Genomic DNA, 25221 nt, shown 5'->3' on the forward strand with positions numbered 1-25221 from the left:
GTGCAGGTTTCTTGCAGTACCTGGATTCCAAGACCATGGCCACTCATATCATCGCATCACATCTGCCGCCCAAGAAAATGGTCGAATTCAGCAAGTACAGGATCGTCAAGCCAGCCTGGGTCATGGACTCTATCCAGGCTGGGAGGCTTCTACCGTGGACAGACTATCGTGTTATCGAAGAGACTCCAAGACAGAAGACGTTGAAATTTGACGGGACAAATCTAGCTAGTCAGACAAATACGCAAACGTCACCCTTGGCTGGCTACCGTGAGCAATCCAACAACAGCTACTATACCAACCAGCTAAAGGGGTTTGCCGAAAGTGTAGATGGGGCCAGTACTCACAACAGCTCACCAGCCCAAGCTCGTATGAACACGCCTTCGAAGTACCAGGCTGTAAGCGCCAATAATCTCTCTTCGGTGCCTACAAAATCAGATCCCAAGAACGATGGGTCCGGAATGCCGCAGTCCACTGATACATCTGCCGAAGGAGATGAAATCAGTCTTGTGCAGCATCCCGATGCACAAGAGGATATCACCATGCCAGACGATGATGCTCCAATCACCGAGGAGGCAGTAAGTGTGCCTACTGAGATATGGAAAGAGATGACGTCCGAAGAGCACAATGCGGTATTGCTTCAGGATCCGAGAATGCGCAAATCGTCGACTGCCAACCCAGATTTTATCAAGCAATACTACGCCGAAAGCCGTCTTCACCATCTGTCGACATGGAAAGCTGAATTGAAGTCGAGAATGCAGAAACTTGCAGCCGAAAAGGGGCCTCAAGCAAAACCCCTGAAGAGGACGCCGGGTGCGCGTCACTACATTATGCATGTCGACTTTGACAGTTTTTTCTGTGCTGTTTCCCTCAAAAGCGCCCCACTTCGCCGACAAGCCCACTGTTGTTGCCCATGGGGCCGGCAATGGATCAGAAATTGCCAGTTGCAATTATCCTGCCCGGAAGTTTGGCGTGAAGAACGGAATGTGGATGAAGAGGGCTAGGGAGCTATGCCCCGAACTCAATGTTCTGCCATACAATTTCCCTGCCTACGAAGAAGCAAGCCGTCTCTTTTATGAATCTATCCTCGAATTCGGCGGTGTGGTTCAGAGTGTCAGTATTGATGAGGCTCTGATCGATGTAACCTCGGTGATACTGAAAGCCGCCGGCTCTAGTGGAGGAGGTGTAGACGAAGGGAGCATTTGGAGGGAGCAGGAGAAGGCAGGTCAGATTGCACTGGATCTCCGTGGGCTGGTCAAGGAAAAGACTGGCTGTGCCGTCTCGGTTGGCATTGGCGGCAACATCCTCCTTGCTAAAGTGGCTTTGCGAAAAGCCAAGCCAGCAGGCCAATTCCAAATGAAACCCGAAGATGTGCTTGCCATCCTTGGAGAGCTCAAAGTCGACGATCTTCCAGGTGTTGCTTATAGCATTACGGGCAAGCTGGAAGAAATAGGGGTCAAGTATGTTAGCGATATTCGACAAATTTCCAAGGAGCATCTCACTGGAACCCTCGGCCCAAAGACTGGAGAGAAGCTATGGGAGTATGCCCGGGGAATCGACCGAGCGGAGGTCGGTGACCATCCGATCCGAAAATCAGTCTCGGCGGAGGTGAACTGGGGAATCAGATTCATCAATCAGGAGGAAGCTGAAGAGTTCGTGTTCAACCTATGCAAGGAACTTGAGCGCCGTCTGCTCAACGAACAGGTGAAGGGCAAACAACTTACTATCAAAATCATGAGGAGAGCTGCCGATGCGCCATTGGATCCACCGAAACATCTCGGACATGGCAAGTGTGACACATTCAACAAGAGCACCATGTTCGGTGTCGCCACACACGATGCCCAGGTACTTGGCAAGGAAGCTGTGTCCATGCTGCGCTCCTTCAAGTTCAACGCTGGCGACCTTCGTGGTCTCGGTGTGCAGCTGACTAAATTAGAACCCCTAAAGACGTCAGCAGCCGCGCCGGATGGCAGCCAGAAACAACTCAATTTTGGTACATTCAGACCATCAACGACTGCGACGAAAGCGGCTTTGGACCCCATACAAGACACTGGCAGCCCTGAAAAGCCAAAATCGCCTCCAGGCCGCAGTGGGCCAAATGACCCTATCATAGACGGGCCCCTGACTCCCAGAAAGCCCAAAGGAAGCGCAGTACACCCGGCCTTCACATTAACGAAGGTGAACGAGAAAGATGGCAAGGCGAGGACGCCCCTGAACATAGGGGGCACGCAGTTCGTGATCCCCACCAATCCCGACCCAGCCGTCCTGGCAGAACTGCCCAACGACATTCGCGCCCGGTTACTAGCTCAGGCCAGCCGATCCTCCGAGAGCAGGGAGCCGTCACCAGCTCTAGGAAGGTCTAGGACCCAGAGCCCTGCCTTGTCGCTTGACGAGATCCCGCCCGAATTTGACCCGGAAGTCTTCGGTGCACTGCCGGACGACGTGAAGATGGAGATCTTGGCCTCGTACAAACAGACGCGGGTCGCTGGGGCGGTGGCGGCGGCACCACAAAGCCGCCTGCCCCAGTCACCGCGTAAGGACCGCCTCATCCAGCCCACGAAGAAGACGACGCCGACGAAGCGTGGTCGGCCGGCGGGGATGCCGTCGTTGCGCGCCAGAGAGCGCCAGGCCGATGCCAACGCCAAGATTGTTCAAACCAACTTCCTATCCCTGAGGAACAACAGCAACCAAACAGGCGGCGAAGGCAGCGCCGCCGCCGCCGCCGACGAAGGGGCCGAAACCCCTGACGATTCGTTATGGGAGGAGCTCGATCCCGAATTCCTGGCCGAGCTACCCGAGGACATGCGGAAAGAGGTCGTCGCGGAGCACAGGCGGATGAAGGCGCAGCGCTCCGGGCTGGATCTCCGGGCTATCAACAACCACCGCAAGCGCCTTTTGCAGCAGCAAGATTCGGACGGCGAGGACATGGTTCTCCCCGGCGGACAGACGACGCTGCAGTTCGCGCCGAAACCGGCCAAGGTGGCCTTCACGAGCGCCGGGCTCACGACCATAGCCGAGATCACGGATATGCTGAACGTCTGGTACAAGGAGACGGTGACCGAAGGGCCGCATCGAAATGACGTGGAGATGCTGGAAAAGTACCTGGTCAGAGTCGTGTTCGAGGAGCGAGATTTGAATAAAGTTGCGAAGGTTTTGAAATGGATTGGTTACTTGAACGAGGAAGACGTATCTGACAGCCCTGGTAAGACGATCTGGAAGGCGGTCTTGCAGGAAGTGAAGGCGGCAGTGCAAAAGGCTGTGCACAGCACGGGACGAGGCTCCTTGGTAATATGAAGCCGACCCCTTTGGATTTCAAGGAGCGGTTCCGTTCTGGCGTAGACTTATGAGACACGAGCATGATGATATTAATGAAAGATACATATCTCTAGACAACCATCGAACTTGTCTGAATTTTCAACTGAATTCGTATTTTGTCTATGAATCAATACCCTAATTCTATGAGAGCCATGCTAACCCATAGCCTCCTCCGTTTGGGTATCGTTTTGTCTATAGCCACCCCAACGCCATGGCCTCCCGAGAACCAGGTCAACCCAAACGCCTTCAAACAACAGCATACGCGAATTCCCAAGTGAGAGCCGGAAATGGCACAGCAGCCTCAAGAGAATGAACGGCACCTATGCAACCTTAGAACGAAGATCAACATAACAAACCCGACACTACCTCCCCAACTCCATTTACAACGCGCCCAGAGAAAGAGCCATGCCTCTAGCAAACAAGACAGCCCAGATCACGGTAGCTGTCATGGCGGCAGCATTCTTTTGGCGTGTTTGTCGCAGTTGGTGTCATTGTCCTGGAGGAGTACTCAAGGTGCTGCTTGCAGATGAAGCGACGGTGCTGTTGTAGATGCTGAGCCGCAGATTGCCACCGCAGGCGAGGGTCTTGTCGCCAGAACACGGCATGTCACAGTCGGCGCTGTTCTGTTTGGTGGCACGAAGGTTGATCTCATTGCCGCACCAGCACTCGCGGGACCACTGGAGCCCGGCGAACCTGTACTTGCTGCAGAAATCCAGGCACAAGGGCACCGTCATCTGGTCGGGCTTGATCTCGGACTCGTCTTTAAGAGTGCGACTGGTGGAACCATTAAGCCCTTGCGTCTCTAGGTAGCACCCGCCGTAAACGAAGGCGGAGCTGCCGTTGAAGTTGGCGAGGTCATCTGCGGTGGCAGTGGATGAGTAGAGGGCGAGCATGGTGATGGTGACGAGGGAGATGGCCATGCGAGAAGTTTTCATGGTAGCCATGTTGATGGGCCAGCCAAGCAGCAAGTAAGCAAGTAGTAGAACGTATAGAGAGGAAGAATAGACTAAGTCTAATATGTCTCAGAGACTATGCTGTGATGGAGTTTGGGGTATTTGTTTCCGTGATAAGCCAAACACTTCCAAGATGATTGATGTTTGTAGAAGTGCAAAGTACTGAGGAACGAATAAGTTGGAAGAAGATCGTCAAGAGATCGAAACCCAAGGGGCCCAAGAAAGACAAAAAGGCGTTGCAGTCAGTCAAGTCGATTTCGACAGCGACGAGGCAGAAGAAGGAGCGACAGCCAGATCTGGGAAGGTGGAAATTGCAGGTGTCCTTGGCTGCCACACATCGACTTCTCACTCGAGGAAAGAGGGCTTCATCCAGCTTTTTCGCCATGTCGAGGGTCTAGGCGCTACACCTGCATTGATAACGGTCAGGCTAGCTAAGAAAGTCTTAGCAATCCATACTAATCAGCGGCCGCCAAACTCAGGTAGGTACCGATGGGATGGAACGGAACAGGAAGTCATCAAACGATAGACCATTAGCTGACCGGGCCTGACGCCGCCTGACTGGGAGCTGATGTGTGCTGAAGGCCCGAGATGGTCTGCTCACTTAACGAATAGAAGCACGCTAACCTAGCAAAAGCGAACAAAAGCAAGCACGTACCGCAGCCGACAAGCACATGTGCAGTCAGCAGCAAGTGGCAGTGGCCATTCAAGAGCCAGAGCACATTTCCATTGGCACTGGTCGAAGCGACGAGATGTGTGCCACTATGTACTTGGTGATATTTAATCATCCTTTGTTTCTGGGTATCATGACTTCCCTTTTCTACCAACAACTTTTATGTCATACGCTTACATACCAGTCGCGTCATGATGCAATCATGAAGCATGTAGGCCGAGGTCTGGTGTATCCTAAATGGAGTGCCTACGTCAACCCGCGTATAAAACGATATAATGCATAGAACATCACTAATCATGGCGGTCATCCTGGATGCCCCAGCTGCCAACGAGCCTCATGGCTTTCTCGTCGCCGTTGATTAGTCGCTCGTCCTGCAATGCGTCCGACAGGCACCTCCAGGGATCGCGACTTCCACCCCCACTTCAGCAGGTTTTCCTTTAGTCGTTCACCATTCGCTCTATTGAGGGCGGATCCGTTCTGTCCGGCCGAGAAGACCACTCTCCAGACGCGTTCCGAGAGGACTTGGTCGAAGAGATAACTATAGTAAGTGCTGCCGTAGCCAAACAGGTGTCCGAAAAAGCCTTGCCATCGGGTCCCTTCCGCATCAGGCGGCAGCTTGCCATAGGTGCGTTGCAAGCTATGATATACCCCGGTAGACTCGAAGTCGGTTTGACCGGGGCGTAGTGCATGATATTGTTGGTCCAACATGGCCATGATGATCTGGTTTTCTCTATCCGATGCCTCGAAGCGTTTCAGAACCTGCAGTCGCTCCGATACCAGTTCATATGGTAAGGGCTCATCGGTTTCGTAGTGCCGGGCAAACATTTGCAGAACCGTCGGGTCGGCGCAAAAGTGCTCCATCAAAGTAGACGGCAACTCGGCAAAATCTGTGGCACATCTGGTTCCCGCCACATTCTGGAGCGAAGTGCGGGCTAGGACCGAGTGGATGGCATGTCCCATCTCGTGGAAGAGCGTCTCCATTTGGTAGTAGTGCAGTAGGGCCGGCTCATTCTTTGTTGACCGCTCGTGGTGGAAGTCGCATACTAACGCGATGGTCGGCAGTTGCTTGACAGAACCCACTTGCTTGGATACATGCATGCCATCGTTCGCCTCTGCAATAGCCGCGTCCGTTGATGCCTCCTCTCGCCTGTTGGAAATGGCCTGTGCTGCTTCGTGGATCTCTTGTTCGGAGATCTGCCTGGAGCAGCGAACGGTGAAATGGGCAGGGTTGGGCGACTTATCCGCTCGATAGAACAGATCGCAGTATAGCACAGCGACATGGCCATCTGTATCCGAGATGACGTCTAAGCGCCTCACGTCAGGGTGCCATGTCTCTCCAGGCAAAGTATCTCTAGGCACGAGCCTGATGCCATACAGGCGCGTAAACAGCCTCGAGAGGCCCTGCATGACTGTCCCAAGCGAGAAATATGATGAAAGAATGTCATGGTCGCGCCTTCGCGATCTCATGTCCCTTCTTATACTCCTCCATCCTTGTCCCAAGGGTGCAAATCGGTGGCACTGGAAGCGTGGATATTCTGCCCCTTGGCTTGCATAAGGTCTGATATCTCCTGTTCAACCCGTGGGCCATTGTACTTTGCCAAGGCCAGCAAAAACTGATGAACAGACTCCGGGGTCTTGGCCATCATCCTATCCCGCAACGCCAACTGACCGTAATTCTCAAAGCCCGATAGGTTGGCGAGCTCAGCTCTCAGCTTCAGGCATAGTCTCCAGTACCTTGACTGATCGATCTGACGCGGTCCTGGTCGCATAATAGATGGCCTCGCGGGTGGCTTCATCGTGGACACTGCGCAAAGCTACTGTCGCCGCGGGGGACATTGACGGTAGGTACAGGAAGCCTCGATGAGTGTAGCTCTGAGCCATATGTGGATCCATGCCATGGAATTTACTACTCGGAAGTACTATTCGGTGTTGCTCTGGGCTCATGTCCTCGACAAAGACCGAACCCAGCTCGCTGATTTGCTGTGATATCTCGACAAATCTATTCCGCGGCCCTTCGGGCAAGTGGATGGCTGATTTCATAAAGTCCTGCTGCAGAAGTTCACCAACAGTTCTCTCCTCTTCGGTCCAGCTAGACACCACTTCCGGATTGTCCAAAGCCTTCCCAAGCTGGTCGCTCAAGCCGGTGGTGGTATTCAGCTGGTTCATGTATTGGTAGACCAACGACCAGGCGTGAGAGGCGGCCTCCTGTATTCGTCCATCTGGATGTGTTACACGCACGAAGTCGGAGACATCCAACACTCTACACAGCAGGTCGCTGAGCCGGTCCATGTCCCGAACCACTGATTTATACTCCTCCACTGTGGACGCCGCCAGGACCTTGTCGACCAGCTTCTGCGCCCTCTCTAATGTGTTATTCGCGAAGACAATAAAGCCCTTGGGCGACGTGAGGTATTTATTCCTGAAGAGGCCGACATTTGCGCTGCCTACTGCCCGGCTAGACGGTGACTCGAACTCCTTAAAGGTCTGGGGCGAGTCGAAGAGCTGTCGCAACAGGAGTCGTCATGGTTGGCACCCGGCTGAGAATGAAAAGCAGGCGTGTTCGCAGGATCGAGTCGCGCAGCACCCGTCGCTGCTCCAGCCAGCCAGCGGCGTTGTTGGGGTTGGGATGCTTGTCGGACTCTGCATCTGGAACAGGCCCGCAGACCGGAGCGAGTAGCTTTCCACATGGCTGCTACAAACGACAACACAACATGGCTGATAAGCCCCCAAGGAGGTGGCGCTCTTAGGTACGAACAGATGTGAGATTGTACAAGTAAGAACTAAGACAAGTATAATACAGAAAGTGTTGGCGCAGTTCTGAATGTTTGGATTTGAGGTCAATCCAATTGCAAACATACAAGTATGAATGATTTCATAAAGCCGTCCTTACTTAATCGTCAATTTGGTGAGCAAGCAAGCAAGCTCCAGAAAAAAAAAGTGTTACCGAATCGGCCGCCTGGACCGGGATTAGCCGCCAAAAAAGACATCACTGGTGCCAAAGCTTGGAAACTGACGTTTGACGACCATTCGAAGTTGACAGAAACCCACCTACTTTCACTACCAATTGAAGGGCATCATGGCTTCCAGAGTGCTGCTGCGACGGGTAAGATGCCAATTGAATTGCTCGTACTTCCGATCGACATACTGACAACTACGATTTAGCGCGCTGCCGCTCCTCTAATGGCCACGGCTCTTGTGGGAGCATCGCTAATTCCATCGGTCGCACTGGCAGAAGCGCCAGCGGAGGTACTACTTCCCATCTCCCCTCGACAGCAACATGTCCAAGGTGGTGATTTGAGTACTCACTAAACATCTGTCTACAGAACCGATCGAGGAAGCCCATCTACGATGACTACGAAGTCGCCACGCCGCTTCCCACTGTCTCTACACCTAAGCCATCGCCCTTCTCCGATACGATCCCGCGCACATCTGAGCCCGAGGTCATCACGCGGCCCCATGGCCCGACGCCCACAGACCGGCTGGCCGAGCGAATAGGCAAAGCGCGGCTGTTTCTGTACAAGCAGGCGACAACGGCCGAGGACGCTGTCAACGCCGCCATGGACCGGGCCTTCCACCTGGAGAAGTCCTTCACCTCGACGGTGGCCTCGCTGGCGCCCCCGCGCGAGAGCGGCGAGAGGCTGATGCCGGGCCTCGTCTACGTGCTCGTCGCGGGCATGGCCGGCAGCATCGTGACGCGCAACCGCAACGTCGTCTTCCGCGCCGCCCTGCCGCTGGCCCTCGGCGTCGGCGCCGGCTGGCTCGTCCTCCCCGTCACCATGACCAACGTGAGCGGCCTGCTCTGGACCTACGAGCAGCGCTTCCCCGTCGTCGCCCAGGCCCACCTCCAGGCCCGCGAGAGCATCCAGCGCACCTGGCACGCCGCCAAGGTCCACTCGGACCTGTCCAAGCGCTACGTCGACGACAAGGTGATGACCGCCCGGGATACCGTCGAGGATTGGGTCAAGAAGGGCAAATAGACAAAGCCAAAACAAAGGAAAACTGGATGAGCATGAGTCTGGGCGGGGCAAGCATATAAGTTGCTGGCACAGACTCTGCATCCATTGGGGAGCAGACTAGGTAGAAAGACTGCATGCTATCCTACAAAGAGCCTGTATTATAATGAATAGACACAGCATTTTCTATGTTCGAGAAGTTTAAATGTATTCTGAAGATTGTTACATGGCTTGTATAAAATAGGCATTTTTATGAATCTTCTTCTAAACTTGTGGCCACCAGTCAGTACAGGCGCCAAAATTCAAGTAATTCAAGAAACATCAGATAGATGGCCTCGGGATGAGATCGGTTTTGTGGACATAGTGAGCTTGCTAGTTCCCACTGCGTGAGTTGGCCATCGTAAGTTTTAAAGAGTATCACCATCGCATTGAATTCTATCTTCATGCGACCAAATCTATAGTAGTCCAGAAACCAATCTTTCCATGCCTCTGTTTTAGGATTCCTACCACGTTACAGTGTACATAGGATATGGGCCCCTTTTTCCACTCAAGCCTATCCATTCATGAATGAATATCCTACTCCTTAACGACTAAACCTTTTCTTCCTGCTGCTGTCCCTTGTCGATCATGAGATGTAGGACTCGTTCGTAAGTCCACATGGTGACCGCACTTGCCGGCGCTGCCTTAATAAGGCTGACTGTCAATCCCCGGTACAAACCCTTGAAACCCTCCCTCGCGACTATGGACCGCAGGGCCTCCACCATGCCGGACTCGTACAGTGGGATGTTCTTGTGCACGTAGCGGACCCGCGTCGGGCCCTGGACTTGTATTCGCTTCCTCACGAGGTCGAGGGGAAAGACGCCCGTCTTGGCCACCACGCTAGCAACTACGCCGGCCGTAGCGTCGCCGCTGCTAAAGGGGAGGTCGAGCTGCCCCATGGGCCGTCGAAGCCCCTCGTACATGGCGAAGAACAGGCCCATGTACGGTACGATCTGCGCGATGCCCGGCCCGATGCCGCGAAAGAACCCCTTGGCGCCCTCGTCCCGCTGGATGTCCCGGATCGCGCGCCAGAGGCCCGTGTAGACGCGCTCCGTGCCTGGGCCGCGAAGCGCGTGCGCAGAAGGTCCAACGGGTACGTAGTCGCGGTGGCCGCTGCGCCGGCCGCGGCACCAGACACGAAGCTCTCCACGCCCTTGGGCAGGGTGCCCTCCCCGAAGACCCGGTGCAGCAGCAGGGTGATGGAGCGGTACGAGGTAAACTGCACAGCGGCATACGAGACGTACATGAGCTCGGCGGGGACGTTGCCCTTCCAGAGGCCCGGGACGCCCTCATGGCGCAGGATGTGGCGGAGGGTCGCGAGCGTGCCCTTGTAGACGGGCGAGCCGCGGGGCAGGCCCGAGTGCGAGAGCGGGTCGGAGAGCGAGTGCGACTGGAGCTGCAGCCGGATCTTGACCACGTCCAGCGGCGCGATGACGAAGCGCGAGATCAGGCCTGCGGTGGCGCCAGCGATCACGACTTGCCACCGGGTGCCCTGTTTGGTTTATTTATGGATAAGCTTAGGTTGAGGGAGATGTATTTTAAGACGAGAGGGAAGTGTAAAGAAGATTCAGAGAGAAGAATGAAAACTAGCTAGCAGTTGGTGTCCCGTGTAATCTATTTGGGATATCTACGTTTGGTTTCGCAACTCTCGTTCCCCAAACTTGCTGACTCACCTCATCTTGAAGACGTTGGCCGCTCTTCGACATGCATCCACGACTGTCCTTTCAACCCGGACAAGGGCAGTCGGTGGCTGTCGATTCTATTGATCACGTTGGCGAGTGCAGCAAAGCGTAAAGAGAGTTGACGTTGAAATGTTTTTCACACGACTCGAGCGTCGTCACGAGGTGGCTTTTTTGGGGTGCACACAGGTGGGTGGTCGAGATTTCGCTGCTGAAGTCGGATGAGATGGAAAACTCTCTGCCGTCTTCTAATTTAAGCGTGGCTGCTGATCACTGCAGTAATGGAATAAGGGCTTCTGATCTCGGACCTGACGCAGAGGCTTTGGGCAAAGCTTACCATCTACTCGTCGTACACGCCGGACAAGCTAAATAAACAACAATTTCCTAGGTACGCGGTGATATTCAGTTGAGTGCAGCACGTATTATGCGCCACACTAGTGAAATACATGTTGCCTAGTCGCTGCTCTATCCAGTTCAACAGTCTTGTTCGTCCATCGTCAATATCTCCCGTACCCCTCATCCATCCCGGTTCACCTTAAATCTGCAGCGCTGCAGCCTGCCCATGCTCGCTGGGGTAGTGACGTACAACCTTACATCTCAGGGATCCCCAGGAATCTATCCCACGCACTGGATCTTCCATCTTTGAAGCTCTGCTATTTTTCGCAGCAATTGAATTTGGGCCAGCACGTCATGAGAACTGAAACGAAGCAGGACGGTACAGAGGGTTCAGCCGCACGTGGATTGAACGGGAGCAGAGAGTATTATCTCAGACCACCTGCAATTACCAGACTGTCTTGCAAGCAAGCCTCTGTACTTAAAGCACACACATGCGAATGCGAACGACTAAGCAAAGCACATGCAGTCATTATATTCTTACCTGTCCGGCACTATTTTAGTGACAGTCAGACTGATCTCGGCCCTTATTCCCTTGGATCTACTTCATCCTCCTCGTCTCCGACCCCGAATAGCCCCACCTCGACCTGCATGCTTCACTACCAACTCCGCGTCGCCTAGCAATACTAGCAATAGTCAGCACTTCCACTCGCCCGAAGCCAGCCTTCGTATTGGCTGGAAGGCGCATCACGGCTGCGGCACTGCCCACTTACGCCCATACCTTATCTGAATCGTTCCTAGTTTCCAGAACCCTGGGTATTTCTTCTGGCCGGACGAGCAAGTCGCAATTACTATTTACTCGGCTGTATCCTACATTCATCTCCCAATCATTCTTGTCGAGTATCGATTTGCTTCTGCTTCTGCTTCTGCTTCTGTCCTCGGAAAACCCCGAAGTTGTGGCAAGAAAAAACAACGTCACAATACGTCGTTCGAACCTCAGTGTCAGGTGGCCCTCCATATTCGACTAAGAGTAGTTGCATGTGACATCAGGTCGAAGTCCCGGTGGAAATTGAGACTGCTCTACAACTTCTATACTCATAATCAACAAAGGCAACTACTGTCTGCCTCGTTGTGGTGGTCTCGGGCAACTCTCTGCTCTCCTCTCCCTTTTTCAAACCAGACCAATATGACGGCACCAACCATCAAGAGCCCAGACCTGCGCGAGGTAGTTGGTCCTGTCTTGCTCTCTCTTCCTCCAGCCGCCATCGCAACACAAGTGGCAGAGAACGTACTACCCCTCTTGACACCTATCCTCAGGCAGAGGGTACAGCTTCTGTCTCCGGCGAGCACTGAGCCATGGATCCGTCTGCTCTGTTATGACCCCGCCAAGGCAGCTAGGCTGGCAGAGATTGCCAAAAGTGATCGGCTCGAGGCACATCCTGTCAGCGGCGAGGTCGAGGTTGACTGGGACTACGACGCCGAGACTCAATATCGAAGACTGGATGAAGAGACTCTCCAGGCACTCGTCGCCCTAAGGAATATGGAGTTGACGTTTCGACTCGTTTATTGTAGCGGCGACCCAACTAGCCAAGGCTGGAAGGTTGGTGAAGTGGGTGTCACCGACACTCCTTCGACATCTGCTTCCTTCAACGGAGTATCGAGTATCGCAGAGGCGGATCGACAGTTCAAGGAGTCGCACACAAAGAAAGATACATTGGCATCACAGGCCCCACGCCCCTCGCTTCACGTGGCCGTCGACGATATCCGCCATGACGAGGACGAGGACGATGATTACTGGGCCAGATACGATGCCACACCTGCTCGTACGCCAGCTACCAAAAGATCCCCCCCCATGTCGATGCAGGGTGCGCAAACTTCGGGTCCGGCGACTGATGAAGACGATTACTATGCTCAGTACGATTCAGTGCAGCCGGCAATGGACAACCATGATCCCAACGAGGAAGCCAACCTCCAAGAGTTGACACCACCGCCCAACACCTTACCTAGACCGATCCCTCAACGACGAAACGGATGCGGCGACGAAGAGACGGAGCTGAACGAGACCAACGGGGCTTGGACTCTTGCTGAACCACCGAAATCACCATCCCTCGGTTCAAGAGCCACAGACGATCCCAATCTTATGCACCCACGACCCGAGTCTAGTGCAAGCTCCAATGCATCGGTCGAGAAGCTCGAGGCTGCGGCAGAGAACTTTGGCGTCCAGCAACATATATCTCGCAGTGTCAAGAGCTTGTACATGCTGGGCCGGGCCTCGGGGATAGAACGCGAGGATTTCGAGCGGATTGTCAAGAGGGAACTCGAATTGCTTAAGCTAATGGAAGACTGATGCGGGAAGGGCTGAGAGCTTTGTACGTCCGTTGCGCGTGCCCTGAATAGGCACTGGTTGGTGGAGATATCCGGCAATGGTGGTATGGTGTAATTGTTTGTACATTTTTTGCATATCCCGGCGTAAGAGCATTGAATAGGGAAAGGTTATCATGGTAGTGAGGGAGTCAAGTCATTATTATCAAATACATATATTTCAAGCAAATCCAGGAAGAACCGAGCACTGTGAGATGTTATGTTGGAGTAGGTATTGTTGCCGATGATTCCTGCTTTGTATACCTTAAGTATGTTGAATTACACGCGTACATCCCAGAAGGTAACCCCCAACAAAAGTCAGCCCTTCTCTGGCTCTACAATGCACTAACAGCAATAAGGGTTCAGCTTGGTGCTATTCTGTTGGTGGTGCCATCGCTGCGTGGGTTCTTTGTTTTTTATTAGTGCTACGCCGCAGAGCAGCGTGCTACGCCGACGTTTGAAAGTGAGAACAAATACCAGCTTTTTTACAGTCAAGTGCCACCACCAACATAATAGAGATTTGAATTGCGCTCTTAGGAATACAGTCGATTCCGATTTCAGTATCTTGCCCAGGTACTTAGTTATTACGCCTGGTATATAAAGCAGTAGAGTAGGTAAAGCAGGTAGGTGATTAGCAGTATTAAAGCCGCGTACCTAGGCATCTCCTCCCACTCCACTAAGGTCAAATAGATTCCAGATAAATAGGAAAACTTGATTAACCATCTTCAACAGCACATAATTGTTTCAATTGATCTTTTATTCTATTTTAAAAAACTGAGATAGCTTCCGTTATTACAATGCGTCATCAGGTAGGCAATTCGAACTGCTAGAACAAAACTGTCTTCCTCCGGTTGTGGGCTCTAGGCGGGAGGAGATAGCTTAAATACAAAGTACCAAAGTATCTCGATTCGATTTCCCGCAAGGGTCCCCGAATTGAAAAAAAGTGACATCGAGCTTCTGAACTCAGAACGGTCCTCAGCGCTTGTAGAAGGACGACGACACACCACATCCCCCCTCCAACACCGACACAATGTTCAAGCCCAGAGTGCGGATACCTCGAGTGCGCATTGCGCAGCCTCAGCCGCTGCTGATGCAAAGGCGGTCGCTGCACAGAGTGCCTACTTCGGAATTCAGCGCCCGAGGCGTCCCCGGCCTGTTATCACCAGATGGCTTCCATCTCGCCTACACCGAGTATATGCAGTTATTGGTCGACAAGCTGAACGCCCTCGTTGGAGGTAAGCTCTATTTTGCCGTGAATATGCGTCGTCCTCTTCCGGCCCGCTAAACCGTCATCTCTTCCCTCAGGCACCGAGATGGAGTTTAAAAGCCCGTACATGATCCTCCAGCAAACCGCTCGAGAAACCTTCGTTCGCCCCGACTTTCAACTATGCCTCCATGTTGCACAACAACTCCTTCTTCTTCGGGGGCTTGAACTCCTCGCCAAACGACAAGCCGATGTCTGTGCGACTGCAGAAGGAACTGGAGGACGAGTTCGGCTCCATCGAGACGCTGCAGCGGGAGATGCTCGTCACCGCGTCGGCCATGTTCGGCCCCGGCTTCGTGTGGCTTGTCAAGAACGGCAAGAGCAGCAACTACCGCGTGCTGACCACCTACTTGGCCGGCTCCCCCTACGCCAGCGCCCACTGGCGCCGCCAGGGTCTCGACATGAACACGGTCGAGGGGCCCACGTCCACGGAGAAGTCGGGGGCCGCCGGGGAGTGGACCGCCCGCACGCAGCTCGGCGCTGGTGCGTCCAACGGCACGCGCTGGAAGAACACGGCGCCCGGTGGCATCGATGTCATCCCCCTGCTGTGCGTCAGCACCTGGGAGCACGTCTACCTCCGCGACTATGGCGTGGCCGGCAAGAGGCAGTTCCTCGCGAACTGGTGGAACACTATTGACTGGACCAAAGTTAGCGATCGTGCCCAGCTCGAAAACAAGAGCTTCGTGTGAGAGGCGCGGTTTCTTGATGAGTGGATGGGCGAGAGAAGAAAAGAAAAAAATCTCTACCTGGATGGATCTGGGCTGTAAGATGCGATCCTGGTAACTAGCTACCTCTTCGGTGTTGTTGTGTTATAAATAAAGATGTAACATGTGTATCATATCTTGCAAATCTACTTCAAAGAAACCGCCAGACAAATCATGCAGAAGCAAACCGAATGGTGAGGCCGCCAGAGAGATCACCAGAGGTCTTCCATGTTGTTCGTCCGAGGGGGATCTGGGTTTTATGCTCTGGAGCGATTCCATCCATCTTCGTCTGTCGAGGCATGAATGGCATAGAGCCAAATCTTGACCCAGTAACTGTTCAGTTGAGATAGCATCCAGTATAGCATTACTTCGGCCGTGTTGGCTAATTAACAACCATTTTATACCAATTACCATTATCTATGGCGCAAAGCAGGACTACATAGTACACTGAAGACCTATTTCTCTTCTAATGTAGCCCAGGAGGCCTCCACTTTCTGTATCTAATGATGAAGTTTGTGGGATATCTAATCCGCTAATATGTTCTCCTCGGGCGAAATCACACGACCTTAATTGTGCGGAATCCAGCTTATATACTATGTTTTGGGCATATGGTGACGTGAACAAGAAGTAGCTACGGCGGAAGACTCATGAGCTACACGATGTCCTTCCGATGTTTCATACAGGATGCCCTTGGGCTGGTTTGGTGGCCGGTCAAGGCAAGGTTATATACATGCATGTAGACACTGAGAGGAGTGGAAGGCAAATAGGGTGGCACTCGTGTGTTTAGTTCTAGTCAGGACGCAATGCCCTTTTGGTAATGCTATGTCACTTCAAAACACGTTACATGTGCTAGAGATACAGCCATAGTTGCCCGTTATATAGACTGAGTAGTAGTTGGCAATTACTTATGTCGCTAGAAACGAGCGTGTTGCTTAAATGCAGCATCTGAAGAAACAAAGTTCATGTCTGGAAACCAAACGCGTTTTGAAAAAGATAAAATCAATTTAGATTCTCTCAGAACGACCCAAGAATGCTTGCGCTTGCTTGCTTGTCCTGCCAGTACCGTAAAGCGAGTACTGGCTCAGAATGGTATCATAGGTATGTAAATGTTTTGTGCTTTTGTCCAGCATCATGTCGTGCCCGGCACCAAAGCCCTGAATCAAAGTTCAACATAGAAGAAAAGAGAAAAACCCTAGAGTCAGGTTGTGTGGTATAGTGCAAAAAGCAGAGTTGAGAGAATGATCAAAAACCAAAAATCGCAATGAAATCAAATATCCGCCCATCGTTATAATCGTTCGTCACTGCAGCTCCTGTCCCCAGTTTCTTTGTTTCTCTCCTCCATCTTAGATCATGGCGCCGTTCACACTGATCTCGAACCCTTCTCCCTTCTGCTTCAGCGCCTTGGCGAGCATCAGCTCCCGCATCCAGTCGATGCGCTCGTCCCGGCTGCGGACCGCGAAGTGATGCGTCTTGCCCGTCCCATTAACACGCTCAGCTAGCGCGGCGGCGGCGGCGGTGCTGCTGCCGAGGCTGCTTTCGCGCTTGTGTAGGCGCGCTGTCAGGGCCTCCTTGCCCTGGGGGATCAGCTGGAAGGCGAAGGCGGCGACGTCCTTGTTGTCCTTGCCCTCCCTGGACGAGCGCGAGATGCTCATAGCCTTGAAGGCGGCGTTGAGCTTGGACGTGCTGGCCAGCGACGAGCAGGCGATGGCGTAGTCGTCAATGTCGATGTACTCGAGCGTGTTGGCCCGGCGGGTCTCGACGTCCTTGTGGATCGCCAGCCGCGTCCCCTTCAGCGTCGCGTAGTGGTCGTGCCACTCGTGCCGCAGCATCTTGGTCTTGCGCTTCCGGACGGGGCCCTGGTACGAGATGCCCTCGGCGTCCCGGGTCGCGGCGGGTTCTTCCGGGCTGGTGGCTCCCAGCGACGGGAGCGTATGCTCAAATGCGGAACGCTGCTGGGGTGACCAGGGATACTGTGCACGAGGAGGGGCATGAAGTGGCTGTTGGGAACGGGCAGGAGCTCTGGGAGGCGAGTTGTGCGGGGACCTGGGCGAGCTCCTTGTTGGGCTGGTCTGATATTGATGTGCTTGTTGTTGTTGTTGATATGGCATGGTGCGGGCAGTGGGGGTCGCTGCGTTCTCCTCGAGGGGCGCCATGGTTTGGAAGGTGGATGGCCTGCGAGATGCGCGCGAAAACGTCCTGACTGGAACTGAAGGACCTGCCCTGTACGACATATCGGGTGGGACTGACTGTGACGCATCTCGCGCAACCGGCCCTAATGGGACGGCTGTGACTGGGATGTCCATCTCAGAGAATGGGGTGCCAAACCGATAAGGAGCGACGGGCGTTTGTAGATCAGGCGACAGCGCCTCAGCCCTCTCCATACGATAGGGGGTGAAAGACTGCTGGAGATGAGACGGCCCACGCTGCGATGCCCTTGATACTGTCTGTCGTCCAGGAATGGACAACTTGGGTAGGGTGCGAAGCCCCTCATGCGGTGCTTGCGTGTTGGAATAGAGCTCAAAAGGGGGAGTTGGGGGCACCTCGCCTTGTGAGACATGACCACCTTCTTGGTGCTGGAAGTCCAGGAACTGCCTCACATTGTCCTGGGGGTCTGGGGCTTGGACGTTTCGGAGAGTTGCTTCCTGGAGGTACTGGAAGGGACCCATCCCAGGGCCGGGTCCGAGGACGTCAGAAGATGCTACCACGGAAGGCACGGCGTCAGACATGGGCCGCAGGGCCTCTGTAGAAGAAGGCCGGTTGAGAGCCTTGGCGGTCGAAGCATTTCCTGGGTCTCCAGCAACAAGGATGACGCCCCCGACGGTGTCGGCAAAGGGGTGTTCCTTCTTGAACTCCTCGATCATGCGCTGTTGTTTCCTCCACGTTTTGCAAGCCTCGCCCTTGGAGCACTTGTGAGGCTTGGGAATGACTTGCTCGATGCCCACGATAGACACAGACTCGAGCGGTGAAATGATGTCTTCGTGTGCTGGTCTGTCCATACGCCGCTTGCTGTGTCCTCGGCTGGGCTTCGCATCAGCATCGCACCGCTCGCCTCTTCTCCGTTCTTTCCTGGCCTCTCTGCTCTCCTCGTTCTCAATGGGTGTTGTTGGCCGAGAGCTCTTTTCCTGGATGCCCCGTAGCTGAGAGACATGGTGCCAAAGCTTCATCCTGATCCCGAGGGAGCCGATGCCCAGCTCCTTCAGATCTTCTGATTTCAGTGTCATTAAGATAGCCCCGGTAATGTCGTTTTCGATGAACTTTTCTGCGATGTGCGGCTCAACGCCAGCATTGAGCATCCATTGTGCCACTTTCTCCGGCTGCCAGGAGGCCAGGTTCTCTGTGTGCAGTACTTCGTGGGTAAACTGGAACGGGCTGCTGCGCATCCGCGGCGGCAAAGGCTCCTGGGAGTAGTAGTGGTAGCGTGATTCTGCATCCAGGGGCTTGGGCGCTCTTGGCGTTATTGGTGAAAGAGAGAGCGCCTCCTCATATTCAAAGGAACTCGACGACGTCGAGGAGGCGCGGAACAGGTGCGGGCCTCTAGGTCCCTCGACCGGTTTCAGCGGGTCGTATTCGATAGGATACGCCTCGCGAGTCCTGCTCGTCCTGGGCGTATGTGCCTCTTCATAAGACGACAGTGTCGTCATACTTTGCTGACCCGACTGGGAGAAGGGTGTCAGTAACAGGTATAGATTTCGAGAGCGTAGGTCGTCTTACAGAGTTCAGGCTGATTCTAGGTGAGTTGTTTCCATCGTCTTCATTCTCGCTGATTATATCATCATCTTCGTCCCAGTCTGTGTCTACAATCTCGGTGGCTATTGAACTCGGTCTTGGCTCTGGGCCCTTTAGACCGAAGAAGGGATCGTGTAGGCGGGTTTTTTGTTGCATCTCCCGCCGCGACTGCTCACTGGCCATGTAAGACTGTGTATACTTCGGGACATTCATCATATCAGTAAGGCAAGCAACGAGTATCCAACTGGTTCTGGGTTCACTCACCATATTTGCTGCTATAAAACCAAGGTTGCGCAGTTTACGCTTTTGGTATCAGGCCGTTGCCGGCAAACTACTATGTTCTAGAAACGATGATAGGCGAGATAAGAAAAGACGTAAAAGAAAATAAAAGAAACCTGAGTATAGTCGTGGGATAGAGTTGACGTCGCAAAGAGAGGAAAGAGGGGCTTGAGAGACACAATCGGCAAGTTGCGGATAGTATATGTATCAGACTGGGGGGCTCTACACCGGTACACAGCAGTAGACCACGCATGCACAATAGCACGTTGTAATAACGTGGGAAGAGATGCTTCGAGGTCGGATAATGGGACAACGTGATTTGTTTTCTTCGCTGTCCTCCGAGAGCACAGTTCACAGGAAGACCATCTGCAGCACAACCTACATGGTACGAGGCGAGGGCAAAGAGCCAGTTTGCTTGGGTGGTTGTAGGCGATCTGGCAGGGTTCGAGCCTGAAGCCAGCTCCTCATTCGCTAAGAATAGCATTGACGAGCTTGCTACTCTGCGAGGAGCGAGTGTGGGGGAGGCAAAGGACCGCTAGATGCAGCGGCACTGGGCTCGAGAAGAGTGGCTGGTTGGTTGGAAGCTATACAGGTGGAGGTGATGCAGAAGCCTCGGCGTGTCGTGATTGGACAGGATGCAGCGGAATCACCCCAGAAATAGCCGTCTAAGCGCTTGGCTATGCCGACCAGGGTGCCTGGTCACGCACCCGCAACCGTCGAGTCGAAGATGCGAGTCTTCCTATCAAATGTGTGGCACTCGTCCCAGAGGGCGCCAGAGGGCGTGGCTGTGGACTACAAAGTCGACGACGGCCCCCAGCAGGCAAGACGATTAACACCTCTGGCCAGATGCCGTTGGCCGACAGTGTCTTGACTACGGCTCCTCCTCACCCCGTGGTACAGCTGGCTGTGAGTCACGAGACTGAGCGGTGAGAAGCCAAAACTTGAATCGTGAGTCTCGAAGTCTTGCTTTTCCTGCGTCGACGATGAAGCCCCATAGCGGGCCGTTGAGGTGCGGGCCTTCCCATGTGTTCGACAAAGTTGCTAAAAAATCCTGTCCGGGTGTACGTGTAGGTTAATGTCGGTCTCTGGGAGTGGTACCACCGAGACCGAATCTTAACGGGCCAACCCAGGCCGATCTATTCTTCACCTATTTTTTCGCTCATGTTAAACGAGAGCTAGAAAGAGCAGGGGTCCAATTCAACCCCCACCAATCATTTTGCTGCATTCACTTCTTGAGTGCTGACCGCATACATTCCTAAAGGGAGGGCAACCCAGCGCTTCTTCCAGGAACTTGCTGCTATTGGCTCTTTCCCGTCGGTTTGCGAGCTAGTAGCATATGATCAAAGTCATCCTTGTCAGACGCTGATGATCAGGTAAGGTGATGAATTGTGTGTGTTCTGTCTTCTATGGTACGTCGGAGAAGTTAAGGTACAAATCTGCACCTGTGGAGCCACTTCGGTCCATTATTAATAGAACCGACCCAGTACCGATACTTAAATATAATCTCCCTTTGACACACCTTTTAAGGTTTTTTGCACCGCCTATTTATATATACCTTTTATAATTAATTTTATATTATAATATACTTTAAAATAAAATATATTATAATATATTATATACTTAATATACTTTATTTTTTTTAAGTTTAATAATAATTTAATTAATTTCTTTTAATTTCTTTAGCGTTTTTATTTTTAATTATTTTATTAATATTAAGTAAACTTATTTATATATAAAATACTTAATAGTTACTAATAATTAAGGTTTTTATAAGCTTCTTTATACTTTTATTTTTTATATAAGGTTTTATTATAATTAATAATTATATATATTAATATAACGATTTTAATAGTAATTAATTTAATTACTTAATTATTATTATATTAAAACTATATTATATTTTAATTAAAATAAAAGTTTAATTCTTTAATAATAAACGTTAAAATAAATAGTTTAATTCTTATAATTAATATTATAATTTTTTTAAATATAATTTATTATTATAACGAGTAATAATATTTAGTTTATAAAGTATTTTATTTTTCTTAAAATTAAAGTATTTATTTATTAAAAAAGCTTTTTAATATTAATTTTAAATATTATAAATTAAATAATAAAAAGTATATATATACAATTATCTATAAAATAACCCTTATAAAAGATTAAATATATATTTTTAAAAAAGCTATTTTAATTTAAAAAGCCCTTATTAAAGAATCTTAAGCGTTATAAAATAATAAAATAAAAAAAGCGTTTAATAATTAATAAAAGTAAAAGTAATAACTTATTAAAAAAGCGTGCGACGAGCGGTAAGCGTTATAATATATAAATATATAAAAAGGATATAAAATTAAGTAAAGAATTAAATAACAAGTAATTTTAATTAATTTAAAACCTTATTATTAAATATATTAATATAAAAGTATTAAAAGGTAGTAAATTTAAATAAAATAATAATATAAGCGAAATATTAATAAAGCGTTTTTTTACTACACGTTTAAATACTTTCTCATATTATTAATATAAACTTAAATATCTTTTATTAAGTTTCTTTTAAAACTTAAATAACGTTTATTATAACGAGTTAAATATAAGCGTTTAAAAACGTATATTTAATTTATTAATTACCTCGTTTAAATAATAAAGTTTTAAATTAAATATGTTAAATTTAATATTATTTTTTATAAGTATTAACCGTTTTTAAACGTGACGGATTAAATATAAACGTTTAAAAACGTATATTTAATTTATTAATTATTTTATCCAGGTAATAAAATATTAACTTAAATATATTAAATTTAGATTTAAAATTATTTTTTATAAAAATAATAAAATACGCGGTTTTAAAAGCGATAAAGAATTTTAATTTTATAATATAATTTATTAACGCTTTAATAAATAGCTTAATTTTTTTCGAATAAATACGCTTTAATAATAAATAAAAGAAGTATTATATTTAAAAATTAAAATAAATAAAAGAAGTATTATATTTAAAAATTAAAATAAATAAAAAAAAGTAAGGAGATATACTAAGCGTAATAATACCGTTATTCTTATAATATTCCTCGAATTCGGCTAAAATATAACTTTCGTAACCGTTTAAGATTAGGAAGCGATAAAGGCTTTTCGTCCGCGTTTTAATATACTTATCGAAATGCCGCATCTAGTTTAAGCTCGTCTCGTTATTAATTTAGCTATTAAAAGTCGATTTAATTACTTAATCGCTCGGTAAGTTATATTCGCGAAATTAATTTATAAAGTAATATTAGCTTTATAAATTAATGTATTTAATAGCTATTAATTATTCTCGATTATTAAGTTAAACCGATTTCGTTTTTTTATAATAATTAGCGCGTATTATAATAAATATTAACTCGATTATATTTATTATAAAGCCGGTTTTATTAAAATTCTATATATTTTTATTTAAAATATCGTATTTAGTTTTAATATTCGCGATTAGCGCGAACTAGCCGGAAATAATACCTATATTTTTATAAAAAGCTTTCTAATAATCGTATCGACGGTTTATTTAGGTTTTAAAGTCTTAGTTATAATCGATAAAACGTTTAATTTAATACTTATTAACGCGGTCGCCGCCGCGTAACTTTAAAAAGAATTTATTATATTTCTTATAATATTAATATTAAAAGGCATTCCTCGAGTATTTAAATTAATTATATAATTATAATGTACCTCTTTTTTAGTTAAATTAAGTTTATATTATAAATATCGGATTTCGCGTTAAGGTTCGATATTACGGAATCGGTCGCCTAGAATAACTCGGAGGACGTCGTATACTTTTATAGCAGCTCTTTAATTAATTCGATTCGAACTTTCTCGCGTTACTTAAATTATTAAAACGATACGATCTTTTTTTAATTAAGTCGATATTATAGGTATAAAGATATTACGTATTAAAATTTAATTATATAAATTATAAAAAGTGGCCGACTTAATAATATAGTCGACTTAATAGTAAACCACGTTATAACTTTTTAATAATTAATTTAATTTTAAATTAAAACCTTTTTATTACTTATTTTTTTAATAAATTAAAAGTTTTTATATTAATTAATAAAAAATTACTTAATTAAATAATAAATCGTATAAGTATTATTATTATTATTATTATTATTATTAATATTAATAAAATAATCGATTTATTTAACTTTATTAATTAATTAAAAGCCGTTTTATGTTTTTATTATTTAATATAAATTAAAAGTTAATTATTTTTTAAATTATTATTTTCTAATTATATTAAACTTTTTAAATAATAGTTTAATCTTTAAAACCTTTTATTTAAAGCTTAAAGATTTAATAAAAATAATAAACGTATTAATTAATACTTTTTAATTTTTAAAAAAGTGTAATTAATATAATTTAATATATAAAATAAATATAGTATTAAAAAGTACATAAAAAAGGATTTAAAATAATAAAATAATATTTAATATATATTAATTACTTTTTTAAATTAATAAGTTTTTTAATTAAATATTAATAATTAAATAAAATAATAAATTATATATATTCTAGTTTTTTATAATATATTAAAAAAGTTTAAGTATAAATTTATACCTATAAAGCTACTTTAGTCCATTATTAATAAAACTAACCCAATACCGATACTTTTATATAATCTCCCTCTAATAATCCTCGCTCCTCGCATCCTCTCTGCCTCGCATGATGCTTCCCGTGACATTGCACTAGCTACTCCTATAGCTCTTGGAGTGATAATACTAGTTAGCTAAGTAGCAGCTAGTTGTGAACTACATCAGCGTCTGGTTCAGTCCGGCCCAGTCGTTCTGGTTCTTAGCAGAGGCCCAGAGGATCATGAACGGGCCGTTAAGAACGGATCAGTTCTGTGCATTAGGTTTGTCGCGAACACTGTCAATGTGACTTTAGATTGAACTAGCCGGCGTAAATGGAGGGGGATTGTCGGGGACCCTGCGGGATTCTCTGCATACCTACCGTCGTAGTGCCCCAAAAGCCCATATCTCGTTTCCCATATCATGCAAGATTGACAATGGAAATCCCTCAACTCCTAAGGGTCCGTTGACAGAAAACGTCGTCTGATCTAGCAGAGCTGCTGAATGCTATCCAAAACTAGGAGGTAAGCTAGAGCATGAGTGAGCCCTTGACTCCTGGGTCGGGTTTGGCACTTTGCAACTACAACTATCACTAGTCCTGCAAAGAGAAGATGTGATTCCACCTTGCATATTCATCCCATTCCGCACATTTGATTGCTGTGATATCTCACGACAATAAGTTGCAGTAGCAGGGTTGGAGGCTGCTCTGTCTCTATCAATACCTTACCTACACCGACGACGACTGGGAAGGATTGATCTTATCGTACCCCGAACGTCACCATCCTTCACCGTCTGCCCTCTCCTTCCTTTTTCTTACAGGGGAACGTCAAGGCCCAATCTAATAAGCTGAGAAGCTTATCCGACAAGAGACACCGACTGTACCCGACGGGATTTTCCCCTCAGCTCAACGGGGCCAGATCAGGAACATGTGAATATGGCACTGATCTTTGGGCTGGGCCTGGAGATGCCACACTGGGCCATTTCACACTCCCACACTCTAGCAATGTCTCGGCAGGTCGAGCTTACTGGCGGTCATGGTCTGGCCCTGGCCTACCCGAATTCGAGGAATTGCCCAATGGCATGCCCAGGGGCGAATAAACCTATTCTATAGGGCGGAATTTCTTTACGAAGGCCGCCTCTCAAGTGAGCCGATGACACCACGCTTGGTTCCAATTTCCAATACAGGTCATGTTATGTGATTTCATTTAAAAAGAGTGACGAGGTTCTCGTCGACTGCTTTGCCGGTCACCAATCGCGGAAGTCACGACAAGAGTCGAACAATGCGTAACTAGATCAGTGATCAACGATGCCAGGAGATGGCATGAGCGGGTTGGGCACCCGCATAGCTTTAGG

General features: G+C 48.8%; 9 protein-coding genes across 9 annotated transcripts; 4 read left to right on the forward strand and 5 right to left on the reverse strand.

Annotated features, from left to right (window-relative positions):
• Positions 1-35: 35 nt before the first annotated feature.
• PG994_011488 (impb mucb samb family protein) lies at positions 36-3291 on the forward strand (the record flags this gene model as incomplete). The annotated part of the gene is made up of 2 exons (XM_066862897.1): positions 36-810; positions 848-3291. 2 exons carry the CDS (start codon positions 36-38, stop codon positions 3289-3291), a joined length of 3219 nt encoding a protein of 1072 aa, XP_066712007.1.
• A 509-nt stretch (positions 3292-3800) lies between these two features.
• On the reverse strand, positions 3801-4256 carry PG994_011489 (Carbohydrate-binding WSC; the record flags this gene model as incomplete). Its single annotated transcript, XM_066862898.1, has 1 exon — positions 3801-4256. The coding sequence occupies one exon, from the start codon at positions 4254-4256 to the stop codon at positions 3801-3803; it is 456 nt and encodes a 151-aa protein (XP_066712008.1).
• Positions 4257-5225: 969 nt separating this feature from the next.
• On the reverse strand, positions 5226-6342 carry PG994_011490 (peptidase family M3; the record flags this gene model as incomplete). Its single annotated transcript, XM_066862899.1, has 2 exons — positions 5226-5306; positions 5329-6342. The coding sequence occupies 2 exons, from the start codon at positions 6340-6342 to the stop codon at positions 5226-5228; spliced, it is 1095 nt and encodes a 364-aa protein (XP_066712009.1).
• A 294-nt stretch (positions 6343-6636) lies between these two features.
• PG994_011491 (peptidase family M3) lies at positions 6637-7622 on the reverse strand (the record flags this gene model as incomplete). The annotated part of the gene is made up of 2 exons (XM_066862900.1): positions 6637-7294; positions 7384-7622. 2 exons carry the CDS (start codon positions 7620-7622, stop codon positions 6637-6639), a joined length of 897 nt encoding a protein of 298 aa, XP_066712010.1.
• A 389-nt stretch (positions 7623-8011) lies between these two features.
• On the forward strand, positions 8012-8912 carry PG994_011492 (mitochondrial protein; the record flags this gene model as incomplete). The annotated part of the gene is made up of 3 exons (XM_066862901.1): positions 8012-8038; positions 8098-8181; positions 8259-8912. 3 exons carry the CDS (start codon positions 8012-8014, stop codon positions 8910-8912), a joined length of 765 nt encoding a protein of 254 aa, XP_066712011.1.
• A 566-nt stretch (positions 8913-9478) lies between these two features.
• On the reverse strand, positions 9479-10633 carry PG994_011493 (Mitochondrial thiamine pyrophosphate carrier 1; the record flags this gene model as incomplete). Its single annotated transcript, XM_066862902.1, has 3 exons — positions 9479-9984; positions 10059-10419; positions 10601-10633. The coding sequence occupies 3 exons, from the start codon at positions 10631-10633 to the stop codon at positions 9479-9481; spliced, it is 900 nt and encodes a 299-aa protein (XP_066712012.1).
• A 1492-nt stretch (positions 10634-12125) lies between these two features.
• On the forward strand, positions 12126-13286 carry PG994_011494 (uncharacterized protein; the record flags this gene model as incomplete). Its single annotated transcript, XM_066862903.1, has 1 exon — positions 12126-13286. One exon carries the CDS (start codon positions 12126-12128, stop codon positions 13284-13286), a length of 1161 nt encoding a protein of 386 aa, XP_066712013.1.
• A 1044-nt stretch (positions 13287-14330) lies between these two features.
• Positions 14331-15253, forward strand: PG994_011495 (mitochondrial 37S ribosomal protein mS42; the record flags this gene model as incomplete). The annotated part of the gene is given in 3 exon segments (XM_066862904.1): positions 14331-14535; positions 14606-14630; positions 14647-15253. 3 exon segments carry the CDS (start codon positions 14331-14333, stop codon positions 15251-15253), a joined length of 837 nt encoding a protein of 278 aa, XP_066712014.1.
• Positions 15254-16611: 1358 nt separating this feature from the next.
• PG994_011496 (PH domain-containing protein) lies at positions 16612-19261 on the reverse strand (the record flags this gene model as incomplete). Its single annotated transcript, XM_066862905.1, has 2 exons — positions 16612-18924; positions 18980-19261. 2 exons carry the CDS (start codon positions 19259-19261, stop codon positions 16612-16614), a joined length of 2595 nt encoding a protein of 864 aa, XP_066712015.1.
• Between the last annotated feature and the right edge of the window lie 5960 nt (positions 19262-25221).

The sequence above is a fragment of the Apiospora phragmitis genome (genome assembly GCF_038363925.1).
Source record: "Apiospora phragmitis strain CBS 135458 chromosome Unknown utg000010l:1.0-9815664.0:1.0-9183399.0, whole genome shotgun sequence".
Classification (NCBI taxonomy): Eukaryota; Fungi; Ascomycota; class Sordariomycetes; order Amphisphaeriales; family Apiosporaceae; genus Apiospora; species Apiospora phragmitis.